Source organism: Pezoporus flaviventris, unplaced genomic scaffold (assembly GCF_033815535.1).
Source record: "Pezoporus flaviventris isolate CSIRO_AGI_PZ_B2104156 unplaced genomic scaffold, CSIRO_AGI_Pfla_v1 ptg000079l, whole genome shotgun sequence".
Taxonomy (NCBI): domain Eukaryota; kingdom Metazoa; phylum Chordata; class Aves; order Psittaciformes; family Psittacidae; genus Pezoporus; species Pezoporus flaviventris.
In genome coordinates this window covers 843,235-856,271 of record NW_026892627.1, presented here as the reverse complement: position 1 = coordinate 856,271, position 13,037 = coordinate 843,235, and the positions used below count along the sequence as shown (strand labels likewise).

The following is a 13,037-nucleotide window of genomic DNA, read 5'->3' as shown; positions in this document are numbered from 1 at the left end:
CTGGAAGGGAACCAACATAAAACTGAGGCTGGGTAGTCCAGAGCAAAACTATCTGCAAAGCAGTGTAGGACTAAGACTTGACTTAGCTTTCAGTTTACACAATCCCAGGTACTAGCAACTGATGAAAAGGATGCTGTTTCAATTTAACCATAAATTCAACCTGACAGTGTCACTTCAGTAAAGAAAACCATGAGGCCCACACAAATTTTAAGAGTCTACAAATTGAAATCTAGCCAACAATCAGCAAATATCTGATTTTTCTGAAAAATTCAGAGATGAAGGTAAGATTTCTTTTAAGCCTTACGTAACTCTCTAGATATGTTTTTATAAATGCTGATGTTTGTAGCTATGGCTGCTGAACAGTACAAAGCTTGCTGCGGTCTCCATCTGCATATGACGTCGTAGTATGCATAACACCCACCATTTTTATTAGCCTCCTCTAAATAATTACTCATTATCAAATTCGATGGGTAAATCAACTCTTTAGCTACATGCTGCATCATGAAAAGTAAATTTGCTTAAAAACCACTTCCAGTGATTAAAATTGGACAGACACTTGACTAAGAAAAGGGCAAAAGATCCTCCACGACCTTTTCCATCAAACCCACACCATGCCAGAAGCACGGCAATGTCTTTGATTCCTTTGCTGGATCCTCAGCAAAAGAGGATTACAAATAAGTGTAAGTTTTTACACTTATTAAAGTGTAAAAGCAACTTCAAGGTTCCCACCCTTGCTGCTCTCAAATATAAGGAATATAATCCTACAAAAGCAGCAGATGGGCAAGGGGTTTCCAAAGACATAAAGACACCCCAGGAAATGCCTGAACTGTTGAGTATTGAGCTACTGGAACATCATCCTATGGCCCATCAAAAGAGCTGCCAGCTGAAGACTGAGTGGCCAAGTTGGCCACCTATGCTGCACAGGGCCACACACCTGATTCTGGAGGAGAGATGGCGGATTGCAGCCACCGAGCTCTTCTCTTAAAGAGGATATGTGCTTGAGGAAGACCTTGATGGGATCGAAACCATGAGTATCTGCATACTCTAGCAGTCTTTAAAGGCCCAAATAACACCCACAAATCTGAGTATTTACCTGGTCTAAAAACCAACTGCAAACAACATCAGGTTAACCCATACAACTACTATTGAGAGAACATGATATGGCCAGCAGACCAGGATCTGGAGGCTCTATACACTGCAGATGAACAGCAGATGTTAACAGGGCAGGAAATGCTGATGATGTTGTGGTAACTGAAGTAAGGAGTAGATAGGCCATCAATTTGTTTCAACATTGACAGATACTGGGCCACTTCAACCAAAAATGCTTGTGGCATTTCACAGAATGGTTTGGGTTGGAAGAGAATCTCAATTCCTCAGAGCTGCCCTCCCCCTGAACAGCCTAAAAAATAACTTCATGACTAAGGTGTCTTTGTGGCATGCCTAAACTGAATTATCTGCTGTTTTCAGCCTGCAATACACCGATGCCTGGAAATCTACCCAAAGTCATGTACGGGGCAGTTTGCAACAAAAGGAGATACACAGAAAGCACTCAGAGAAGCCCTTCTGCGTAGGAAAGGCAATCTGAGTTATCAACCATTTACCAACAGACAACTCAATCCCGTTTTTACTGAACTGCAAACAGCTCTGCATTTTCCTTAGCAAGAGCGGAGGTGGTGTAGCTGCAGATAGGTGCCTCTTACCTTGAGCTCCTTCCAGCTGTCAAGCAGCCTGGTAGCCAAATCGCTCACATCCACAATTTTGTCAGTCTGTTCTTGGCTCCTCTCACTCTCAACGTCAGATACGCCTTCCTCTTCGTCTTGAGATGGCGTTTCCATCGTGATGGGCTCTTCCAGCTTTGCACCATTGCTCTCTTTGATCTCTGCTTCAGGTTCAATCTCCAGCTCTGCAGCTTGGGGTTTGCTGCTCTCCACTGGCACATCAATGACAGCTTTGATGTCCTGCTGCTGATGCTCCTCTGACACCTCCATCGGGGCACTCTCCAGCTGGTCCAGGTCCTCTTTGCCCTCCTTCCCTTCCAGCTCACTGGTTGTATCTGAGATGGCACTGTCCATGCTGTTTTCACTTATAATTTTCAGCCTCCGAAATACCAGCTTCTTGGGGGTGTCCGTGTCACCTTCCCCACTCTGCTTGGTGGAAAGATCTGGCGTGTTGAGCGGTGTGTGAGCCCGTGAAGTGTTCTCACTTGAGTAGCCATCCCCTTCGCTGAGCTGTGGGACAGCAGTCTTGGTCTGAGCCCAGCGCTGAATAATGGGAAGCACTTTGCTCTCCTCCAGCATGTTCTTGGTAGGTATAGGCAGGAGCTCTAGTGTCTTCATAATCTAATTGCAAAGAAAAAAATCACATTGTTAGAGCCACCAGAATTTAAAGCCATCTCCAAACTGGAACGATTTCTTTTTCTTAACAAAAAGGTAACTGAAATATCAAAATGATGGCGACAAGGCATGGGTAAGAAATAATGATGCCCCTCCTCAAGGCTAAACTACAGCAGTGAACTGCTGCTGAGAGCAAATAAACCATAAGCATGTGGAAAAGAGTGAGCATTTAGCAATTAAACTAATTTAGCAATCAGTTGCAATTAAACCTATTTCAAAGAGCTCAAGCACTTACTAGTGGCCATACACATTCCTAGGACAATCAATACAACAATGCAGCATTTAGATGTGCTATATGGAACAAAACCTGATCAGAAATGTCAGGATAGATCAGCACTCAGAACAGCTTGACCAAAAAAAAGCCTGCAAACTGGTTGCAAACTAGTGAGAAAAGCTTTTTCTTCACTTAACAGTGGCGCCATGTACGGCAGAAGAAGCTGGAGTGTTACCGGTGTTAGTGGAAAGGAGACAGTCTGCTGCTCATGGAGCTAAACCTTAAGCACAAAGAGATATGAACAACTGGGGACCTCCAAACCACAAGACAAGGCGAGCATCTCCGATATTGATGGCACTTCTAGATTATTAAACTGCGCCAAAATATAAGGCTGCCACTAGCAGCCTTAACAATGAAGTTGAAGTGCTTGAATCTATTCCAGGGGAAAACAGAGTCTAACCTTAACCTGACCACGGACTTCTCCAAAGCCAGAAGTCAAAGATGAGCTGGAGACGAGCCACCTTGCAGCTCTGCAATGCCATGGCACCTGTATGTCAGGGAGCAAGGAGGATAGGCACTGTATGTACAAAAATCCAGACTTGAGACTCCCTCAGAGCAACAGTTCCAACATGTATAAAGTAGGATGGATCCTATCTACCCCAAAGAAGAAAATACTGCAGTCCCAAAGAGGAACAGCTACCTTCTAAAAGCAGTTACTGCAACGGATTAAGTCAGCCCCTGTAGACTTGGTCTCAAAATATCTTTCTGCAGACTCAGGAGCAGTGCCTCTCCATACAGCAAGATGGAAGTGATGCACTGCGGCAAGAGGGACGTTCACTCAGTGGCTGTCAAGCACTTCTGCTTTGGCTAGAAGTACTGAAAAGCCACATCGCATGAGCGGGAGAGAAAACTGGAGGCACCTGCCAAATCCACGCCTTGCACACAACATGCATGGACCATCAACAACAACATGCTCTTCACAGCACAATGGAGATGAAGTAAGGGTAGGTCTACTCAAACTCTGTAAGTCAACAAGCTCTAACTTACTGTCAGAGATCCCAAGCCCCACGCACTGAAGTTTTCCAGGTATTAACAGTCAAAACTTTGTCTTAGTAAGGACAGATAAAGACTAGGAGGTGGAACTGGTGGCATTCCACTAGGACATACTGCAGAGCAAACAGATCTGCTGTCCTTCTAACCATCAGCAGCACAGAGAGAAGTACAGAAGCCATCTTACTAGGTCTGATAGTGATCTGGGCTCCAAGAATCTTCAGGTATCCTCATCCCACTCGAAGAGCTGGAAGCTCAGAAAAGCACACATAGGAAACTCTCCATCTTGTGACACCAACAGTGCCCATTTTAATAAGGGATCACCTGAACCGAAGTGGCTCTGAGGACTGAAGCACCTCTGCTATGGAGGCAGGCTGAAGAGAGCTGGGCTTGTTCATCCTGGAGAAGAGAAAGCTCTGGGGACACCTTACAGGAGCTTCCAGTGCCTAAAGGGGCTGACAAGAAAGCTGGAGAGGGGCTTTCAACGAGGGCAGGTAGGGACAGGACAAAGGGGAATGGCTTTAAACTGACAGAGGGGAGACTGAGATGAGATGTGAGGAAGAAGTTCTCCCCTGTGAGGGTGGTGAGTCCCTGGCACAGGTTGCCCAGAGAAGCTGTGGCTGCCCCATCCCTGGCAGTGTCCAAGGCCAGCTTGGACAGGGCTTGGAGCAACCTGGTCTAGTGGAAGGTGTCCTTGCCCATGGCAAGGCGTCAGAAATGGGTGATCTTTTAAGTCCATTCCAACCCAAACCACTCTAGGATCATTCAAGGATTAAGCCACAGTGTTAAAGAGGAGAAAGGCATGAGTAGGAGACAACTCATTCAGAAATGCAAAGTACCAGCTTAGAGAAAAATCATGCTGGCCTAAGGAAGCTGGGTTGGGAAGGACTGCTTCTGAAAACCAAGGAAGTCAGCAGGAGTAGAGGTACCCTGAGCTCTACAGCTCACACAGCTTCTGCTGCCTTGCTCGTGATGTGTGTCTGTGTGTGCCTCTCCAAACTGCATAGCAACCTTCTTGCAGAAGTGTCTTTACTAAGGGAACTTCCAGATGTATTTTTGCATGCAACAGCGAAGCGTGTATAGAAAACAGAAATACACAAGCTCCACTTCAGACTGTCAATACCTCAAATTCCCTGTGTGGTTCAGTACAGAATTAAACAGTAATGGCAATGGTCTTTATTTAAGTTTGTCTCATGTTGCTAACTCAGAACTCTAAGAAAAACCACAGGAGCAAATTATTTCCATATATGTCAAGGATCTCCCTTAAAGCACAAGTTTTAAGGCTGTAGTTCTGAGGATACCAAAGTTTGTTTTCATGAACACCTGGCATATAATACATACATTTTAAAAAAATAATAAAATCACCATGCTTCTGAGTAATTATTAAAGCTGTGAGGGAAAGCTTCAAACCCAAGGGAACTACTGACCTCCAGCTGCAACTTCAGGTTGTTAGCACTGCTTCCTCTTCCATCGCCCAGCTCCGTCATCCAAATCCAGAGGAGAGATAAGCCATGACACTCCAGGAAGGACTTCAGGCAGGACTGCGAGTGCGTATTCTGGATGAGCCACAGTAAGAGAGTCCATGGGAATGGCCAGAGACTTACAGGCAAAACCCGCTTTGATTTCCCCAGACTAACATGGCTAACTGCTCAACTGGGCTTATGTTACCTGTCAAACTCATCACAGAAGCCAGAACTACACACCAGCCAAGACCAGCGCGCATCTAACATCGTTTAAGTGGCCATAACTACTGGGTTAGGAGCAGTAACGCAGACAGCAGAACTGTTACAACAATTACCTAATGGACAGCTCAGACTGGGGAGTAAAACTTAATGATAAGGGATGGCACAGAAACCCAGCTGCGGCTCATCTGCGGTCAGATAGAGGTTAAAATGCAGGGTGATCTTGGAGAGGAGACAACTACGATTTTAAGCTGACAAACTATTCATTTACTCTCTAAGCCCTTACATATAAAGAATTCATTTACTTCTAGAAATGGGCATTTTGCATCACCATCCAGGCCAAGTTCCACCAAACATAAAATGAACAAAAGGTGGAAATCACATGTGATCTATCAAGAAGAACTGCTTGTCTCACACATGGGCTGCTGGCACCTTTCTCCCACTTTCCCTCTCTTCATCCACCAAGAGCTCTAAGGACATAGCTTAAAGAGGATGTGGGTCTCCCCGCTTCAGCTGGGTCTTCCTCACCTGGATGAGTTTGAGGCAGGTGAGCTTCTGCTCCAGCGTTTCAATCCGAACCATCAGCCGAGATAAACTGAGAACTTGGTTCTTATCAGAGAGACCCTCTCCATTCTCCAGCAGCGCTTCCAGCTCCCCGTCCACCTACCACGGCCAAAGAGAAACAACTCTCAGGTCATACCAGGCTTGTGCTACCCTACGTGATGGTAGACACAATCTTCGAGAGCCAAGAGAAGCCTCTCCCGAGCAATTTGCCCATATGGAAAAGAAGCCTGGCTTTAATTTGACTCAGCACGGTTGGGTTTCTTTTATCTGGCCTATTATGGTGGTTTGTTCTGCCGAGCACATATGCCAAAGGCAGGAATCCCTAGACTCCAACATCCATTTTCCCAAAAGAATAGCATGATTTAGATGTATACATCTAATACTGCATAGAGGAAATTCCAGGGGTACACACCAAAATACTTCCAGTGGCAAGTTTATCTTTTCATGTAGGAAAACAGATGTGTACTATGAGATTATCCTTAATTGCCAATAGATTTACTTCTTTAAATACCTAATGGGTATTTATGCTCTTTACAACCAGAGGCACATTCCTCTCCATGCAGACTGAAATATGATCATTCATAATTTACCTTACTCCTCGGTGCCACTAATTAGCATTTTAAGATACCTCATAAAGGGCTTATAAATAACTTTTTGGCTTCCTGACGCTCCAATACAGTAAATAAAAATGAAGCTAGCATTTTTATAGGCAGCTTCTCCCAAAAGAGCAGGTAACAAATCTTATCTGTAGGAACAGTTTTGCATCTCCAAGGACAGAACTACTACACCTTGTAGGAGGCAAAAAGAGCCCACAAAGGACAAACTCCATTAGATTGTATTGCTCAAACTTCTCTGCACAGTTTCCTACATCTACCATGTGAATCCATCCCTGCAATTCAGTATGGGGAGTTAGTTCATAGAACCACTTGGGAAGGATTACACGCATGAAAAGCTATAAAAAGACTAGAAAACCAGTCTGGATTTAAGTTACATATTTCATTCACATCCATCTGCAAACACAACTATAACTGAAGCCAGCACAAATGCGACACATGTTCATACAAGTTTCTCCTGGAAGCTGCCTTGCCCCTAGGCCACAGCAGTTAAGAGGTTCAAATTTCACATCCCAGCGTGGAGATGGCAAACATCTGTGCCCTCTCAGCTGTCAAATTTCAGGTAACATCCTGAAAAGTGAAGTTGGCAATGCCTGCCTTTCACCAACATTCAGAAATCATGCAATACAAACCAGATTTTTCAAACCAGGCAGAATTTTGTATGCTTTTTAGTAGCCCACAGTACTGATGACCAGATACTGTACCTGGGAAAGTCCCTCTCTAGTGGGACTTGCTGCTAAGTAACCCAGAGAAAGAAACAGATTTAACTAAAGCTCCAAGAAAACACAAGTACTGAGGGCACCTGTGATACAGTGATACAAACACATCTATGGAAAAGACAGAGCCTTAACACCATCATGAGTCACCAATCACAGAAGATGACTGCAGAGGTGAGCTGAAGACTCTCATACAGAAAATGAAGCCCAGAGTCAGCCCTTTGTAGCTGCTGCTCTTAGACATGAATAAGAACATGCATAGGAGGGAGACTCAGACTCACCGAGTCCTTCTTGCGGGAGCGCTCCTTTTTCATCTTCCCTCCAGCAGCTCGGATGCTGACCCTGTTCTCTCCTCCCAGGTAACCCCGGCAGTTGGCTGAGCCACAGAAACATTTCTGAGCTTCTTTGCTATAGGTGGGCATAAGCAACAGAGCAGTTTAATAACACATCAACCCCATCCACAGCAAGTTATTTTCCCTTACTCTTCAGTGCATCCTCAGAAGAAAGTGACAGCAACTTCCCTGCATGGCAAGGCTTTTGAGGCCACAGAAAACTCAAACTAAGTCTTTATTTCTTACATAGCTATGGTGACCCCCGATTGTCTCAGCTGGAAACCAAAGTCTGCTTTACTTCTAGGCTCTTTATAGGTCAAGAACCATGAATCAGAAACAAAAAGTTGGGGCTCTTGGGTCTGCCAACTTCTTACCACACACTGAAATCAATACATTATTTTTCCTAAAGAATATGTAATCAGGATTATACATCCATTAGGAAAAAGGCTTGCAATTTATACTCAACACAGAATAAAGATTCTCAGAAGTAGTTAAGATTCAGTAGTGAGATTCAGGCAATAGATATGCTCCCCATATACAGCCATGAGAGCAGAAGACATAAATTATATTACCTTCAGGCAGTATTTCTACAAAGCCTCTGTATTTTCTACTTGACACACCATAAATTTTAAACTACATACCACAGTTGCTTGGGAGAATGGTTGTTTTGGAGGTTTTTTTGGTAAGGGGGGTTGTGGGTTATGGGGCGGGGGGGTTATGTGCATAATCCACTGGAGGAACATGGCTTTGCAGCAGTAAGAACCAGGGAAGAAAACTGCAGGACCTTCTACAAAGCAGAACCTGAGCTCAGGAAGGACACCCAGAAGATCAGAGCTGGAAAATTCCATTGAGACAAGACTAAGCTCACTGAACTCAAATACACACGGTATCAGAGTGGGCCAATATAGCAAAATGATTCTCCATCAGAGAGACCCTAACAGGGCCACAATACTAAACCCGGCTTTGAGCAACCTGGTCTAGTGCAAGGTGTCCATGCCCATGGCCAGGGCGGATGAAACTGGAGAAGCTTTAAGGTCTCTTCCAACCCAAAACATTCAATGATTCTCTGATATTCCAATGTGCCTGAAAATTAAAGAGGCCTTGCTGCAAGAGCAACCAGAAAGACTAAGTTTGCCTTCCTTCCTGAAAGTTTGCACTAGGAAAAGTCCATGGCAGCATTTGACGCTTTAGCACAAGTAATTTAAAAATACAATTAAAAATTAGTTTCTGATTCTCCTCCTTACAGAAAGGGCCACAGTGTTGCAGGAGACAGGATCCAGAAGGAAAAGGAAGAGACGCGTCTTAAACAACTATATTCAGTAAGAAGCCTAGAGATTATAAAATGGATTTACAATTAATCTCATAGTTACAGGTTGCTTCAAGCCGATCAGATGCTGTTTTGTGCTCACTAAAGAGAGTGAAATACTTCACCATACACCTGGACAAGCAGTAATATGGAAATACTCAGCTCAGGTTTAGAGAAGGGAGCCAAAGCCCACACTGGAGCTTGCACACCTGCACCTCTGGAGTCAGTCAGGAAGAGAGGATGTCCTATCTATTGGGGTTTTACAGCTCTGCAAGTATTTGCAAAGTCATAAAACAGGGGTGGGCGGGGAAGAAGAGGCATTATTTAAGATCACTGCAAAGTCTGGAGCTTGGATAATAAATAATTAGACAAGGGAAAGCAACAGTCAAGATAATTATCTGGGAAATTTCCACTGGGGAGAGATGGTAGGAAGTGGAACAAAAAAGCAATAAAGTGAATTGGAAAAGACAAATCAACAGGAAATTCCTCTCCCAGTCTCCTGTGTTAGAAATGGAAGAAAATTATTCAGGTAGCTTTTTATACAGTTGAATTCCAGTTCATTTCCAGCTGCTCTGTTAGACGAGGCTTTGTAATGATTTGTTTTGGAGCAAGACTGCACCAATGCTCACAAAACCCACTTCCAGCAGCTTAAGCAGAGAGAGATGAAACGTACCCATATCTCTGGAACTGGTAATCAAACGTTAGCTCTGAGCCCGATGGGACTAGTTTGGTGGTGAAAAATCCAACTCTGAGCTGCCCGTTCACAGTCCACTGAAGCAAGGGAAAAACAAGATGACAGCAGTTATTACAAAAGCCAGGGTTGACTCTGGTTTTGCTTTGAATGAACAAGATTAAACCTTCAAACAGCATCACTGATAAATGTAAAGAGCAAAAAAGCAACAAAGAGAGATAAAGGAGAAACGCTTTTCACTCTGAGCTTGCTAAGTCGCAAGGCAGCGGAAGTGAGAAGCCAGCAGCTTTGATCCCACGGTTTACCTTTTGTGTCTCGCAGTTTGGTTCACAGCTGTGGTTCATAAAACGAGAGCAGTTTCCTTTCTGGGTAGCATCGATTATCTGAAAAGAAAAGAAGCAACAAATACAGTGAAACAGGCTCCCTCTCTCTGCACCGCCAGAAACACGAAGCAGTATAGCTATGAACATCACGCAGTTGAAGACAACCCACGTAGAAGTTACCACCCTCTCCTGCTCCAGCTATTGACTTTATATGGTTTGGAGAATGGGTTTTATAGTGATACTAAGTGCCCCCCAAAAAGAAGAGCACTAAGCAGCTGGCACACGGTTCTTAGTAGCACGTTAATGCAGAGTTCTTCAGTTGGGTTGGTATCCCAATTTTTAATCTGTTTCTGACCCTCTGATATGCAGTACAGCGACCATGAGGGCTAGGAAAGCCAAACACCTTTGCCATGCACATCAGACTCAAATAAGAAAGTTGTCTCCTGCATCACTGCATCCTCTTTTTCATAACTGGAAACACTCCCCTGTGCCCCCTTGTGATCACACAGCAATCCCATGGCAGCTACAAAAAATGCTTACTTTGGGGGAAAAAAAAGTATTTTTAGCTCATTTACTGTAAAGCTACCCAGACCCAGAAAGTCTTGACAGAAGAGACAAGCAGAATATGATATTAAATTTCTATTTATAAGCTTTGTTCTCAGCAAGGGAGGGCTCATTGCCCAAGGTAAGCAAGGCTGCGCTCTCGGCATCACAGCTCTGCAATCCCATAGGACTGAAGCAGAGATAAATAATTAAGCACATCTGGTATATAAATATTTCAATGTCACTAATCCTGCACATAGGGACTCCAGCTAAAATCGTCCCAGCTTAACCTAGCTCTGTGAGCAAGGGAAGAAAGGTAACAGGGCTTCTTGGTGTGTTTTCTAGACTTGTTTTGTTGGTCATTCAAGAAGGCTGAATTTGGCTTGAAGCATCTTCCTGTCATGGGACACAGATACAGTTTCTCTCCCACAGAGGTTTGCTCATGTGAAAGTGATGGGCCATACCCCATTCCTTCCCTTGGGAGGACAATTTCTTCTCTCCAAGGACCGGGATGCAGTTAGACTGCCAGATTTCCACTAAACTAGGTTGAAACTGAGCAAAGGGTTAAAAAAATGATTTAAGAATGTAAGGCATGACAACACAAAGCCAGCCAATGTTTTCTTTGGCTCACCACTCACCTCATCATTTTTCAGGGCCATGAAATAATAGTGAATGTTCTTGTTCCGGGCATATTCCTTCACACGAGCCTTGAACTCCTTGTGATCCAGCACTTCTCCACAGTACTCCAAGACAAAAGTGTTGCTGCAAAGCCCAAGGGAAAAAAAACAAACATCACTCTGCTTTGCCACAAGCAAGAAACACAAAGGAAAAGAAAACAGCCACTGTGGAGATGGGCTCTCTGAACACAACTTGCAGCCTGGTCATCCAGGTGGTGAAGCTACGATTGTTGTATACCTTAATCTCAGGCAATTCTGATTAATTTATTTTCTATGCTATCACAGAGGCAGGTATATCACAGTGAAAAGCCCAGACACAAGAATAAAGCCACCTCTCAAGCGGGGTTCATTTAATAAAAGAGTAAGACCTTGTGGGCCCTGTCAAGAGGACAAAGAGTATTAAGAGAAGGTGCAGGCAGGTGGTTGTCATCAACTGAAATGGAAAACCTGTCTGCACCTTCCTGGTCTGGAGGGTGAAATGAAGGGTCAATAAAACATCCTTTATAGCCACAGGAAAAGTGAATTTAAAAGCAGAGATGGAAGAGAACAAGGAGTTACCTCTATGCTCAGACACAAACCTAACAGGTTGCATTCTGCAGCATAGTCGGGCTCTAAACCCTCTGGTCTATGAAGGCACACTGTAATATATCTTCCTTGCTACCTGTCCTGAGTCTTCCCTTGCTATCTGTCCTAAGTCTTCCCTTGCTAAATATCACCCTGAACCCTTTAACTTCTTCCTTGTGCTGATCTGGGAGAGCACCAGGAAAGAAAAAACTCCTGCCCAGCTCCACCTAGACTAGGCCTTAGGTGTTTTGAGCTCACCCCATTTCCTTCCCATCATTAATCCCTCCAGCAGTACTGTGCTGGCCTTCCAGCCCATGTGAATAAATGATACCCACCTTCACCCATCTCTGTGCCCACCAAATGGTGCTGAAGGACCACATTTTTACAAGGGCACATAGTTACAGACCAAAGGGGAATGGCTTCAAGCTGACAGAAGGGAGATTTAAATGAGACATGAGGAAGAAGTTCTTCCCTGTGAGGGTGGTGAGGCCCTGGCACAGGTTGCCCAGAGAAGCTGTGGCTGCCCCATCTCTGGCAGTGTTCAAGGCCAGTCTGGATGGGGCTTGGAGCAACCTGGTCTGGTGGAAGGTGTGCCTGCCTGTAGCAGGCGGGCTGGAACTGGATGGTCTTTAAGGCGCCTTCCAGCCCAAACCATTCTAGGATTCTATGACATATTTACCCCCTTACCCAAGATGGTCTTCACACAACTACCTCCTTCCCATCTTTCTCAATGTTCCTGATCCTACCCCACCTAGCAGATACAGTGCTTGCTATGGTAAGATGCTCACTATCAGCTGCATTTTTAGTACAACCTTGTCTTCAAAAGAAATTCCTAAACCTTTAAATAAAACTGGATCTGGCATTTCCACACAGGGCAACAGTCCCCATCACTAATACTTCTCTGCGCATGCACTACTTTATAAACAATGGGACCCTCCTCTTGCAAAGGTTACATCCAGCAGCACCAGGGACTCCCCAGATTATGTGGCAAATCTGGAAAAGGAAGAGCCAGAAAACGCTATGAATCTCACCCTCTTCTTAGACACAGTTGCTGTGCAACAGGACAGTGATGGGGAGCGCTCACTCATTTTGACAGGTGCTCAACACTGTCATCTTCTACATAAACATAGTATGAAGGCACTCTTGGTTAAACATATCAGGTTGAGAATGCAGAATTGTTTTCACTGCATTTTAGATAAGTTGGCATACGTCTCCAAAGCAATCGAAACTCTTCCACGTATCTTCCTGTGAATTAGTCTCATATAGTCGATAAGGCAGTAAAAAAACTCTGCTGTAAGACCTAGAGCTTTCTCAAGTGTCACAAGCACTGCTGGATTCCTCAGAACTCTCTGTCTTCAACAGAAGCCA

General features: G+C 44.4%; 1 protein-coding gene across 2 annotated transcripts in view; it reads right to left on the bottom strand.

Annotated features, from left to right (window-relative positions):
- SETD2 (SET domain containing 2, histone lysine methyltransferase) overlaps positions 1 to 13,037 on the bottom strand; it is a 64,939-nt gene that overhangs the window by 22,044 nt on the left and 29,858 nt on the right. For both annotated transcript variants that reach the window (XM_061474431.1, XM_061474432.1), the window contains exons 6-12: positions 11,067 to 11,190; positions 9,868 to 9,945; positions 9,545 to 9,642; positions 7,515 to 7,641; positions 5,868 to 6,002; positions 5,085 to 5,213; positions 1,701 to 2,339 (exon numbers count right to left, since the gene is read on the bottom strand). In XM_061474431.1, coding sequence (XP_061330415.1) covers positions 1,701 to 2,339; positions 5,085 to 5,213; positions 5,868 to 6,002; positions 7,515 to 7,641; positions 9,545 to 9,642; positions 9,868 to 9,945; positions 11,067 to 11,190 — 1,330 coding nt within the window. The remainder of the gene's footprint in view (positions 1 to 1,700; positions 2,340 to 5,084; positions 5,214 to 5,867; positions 6,003 to 7,514; positions 7,642 to 9,544; positions 9,643 to 9,867; positions 9,946 to 11,066; positions 11,191 to 13,037) is intronic.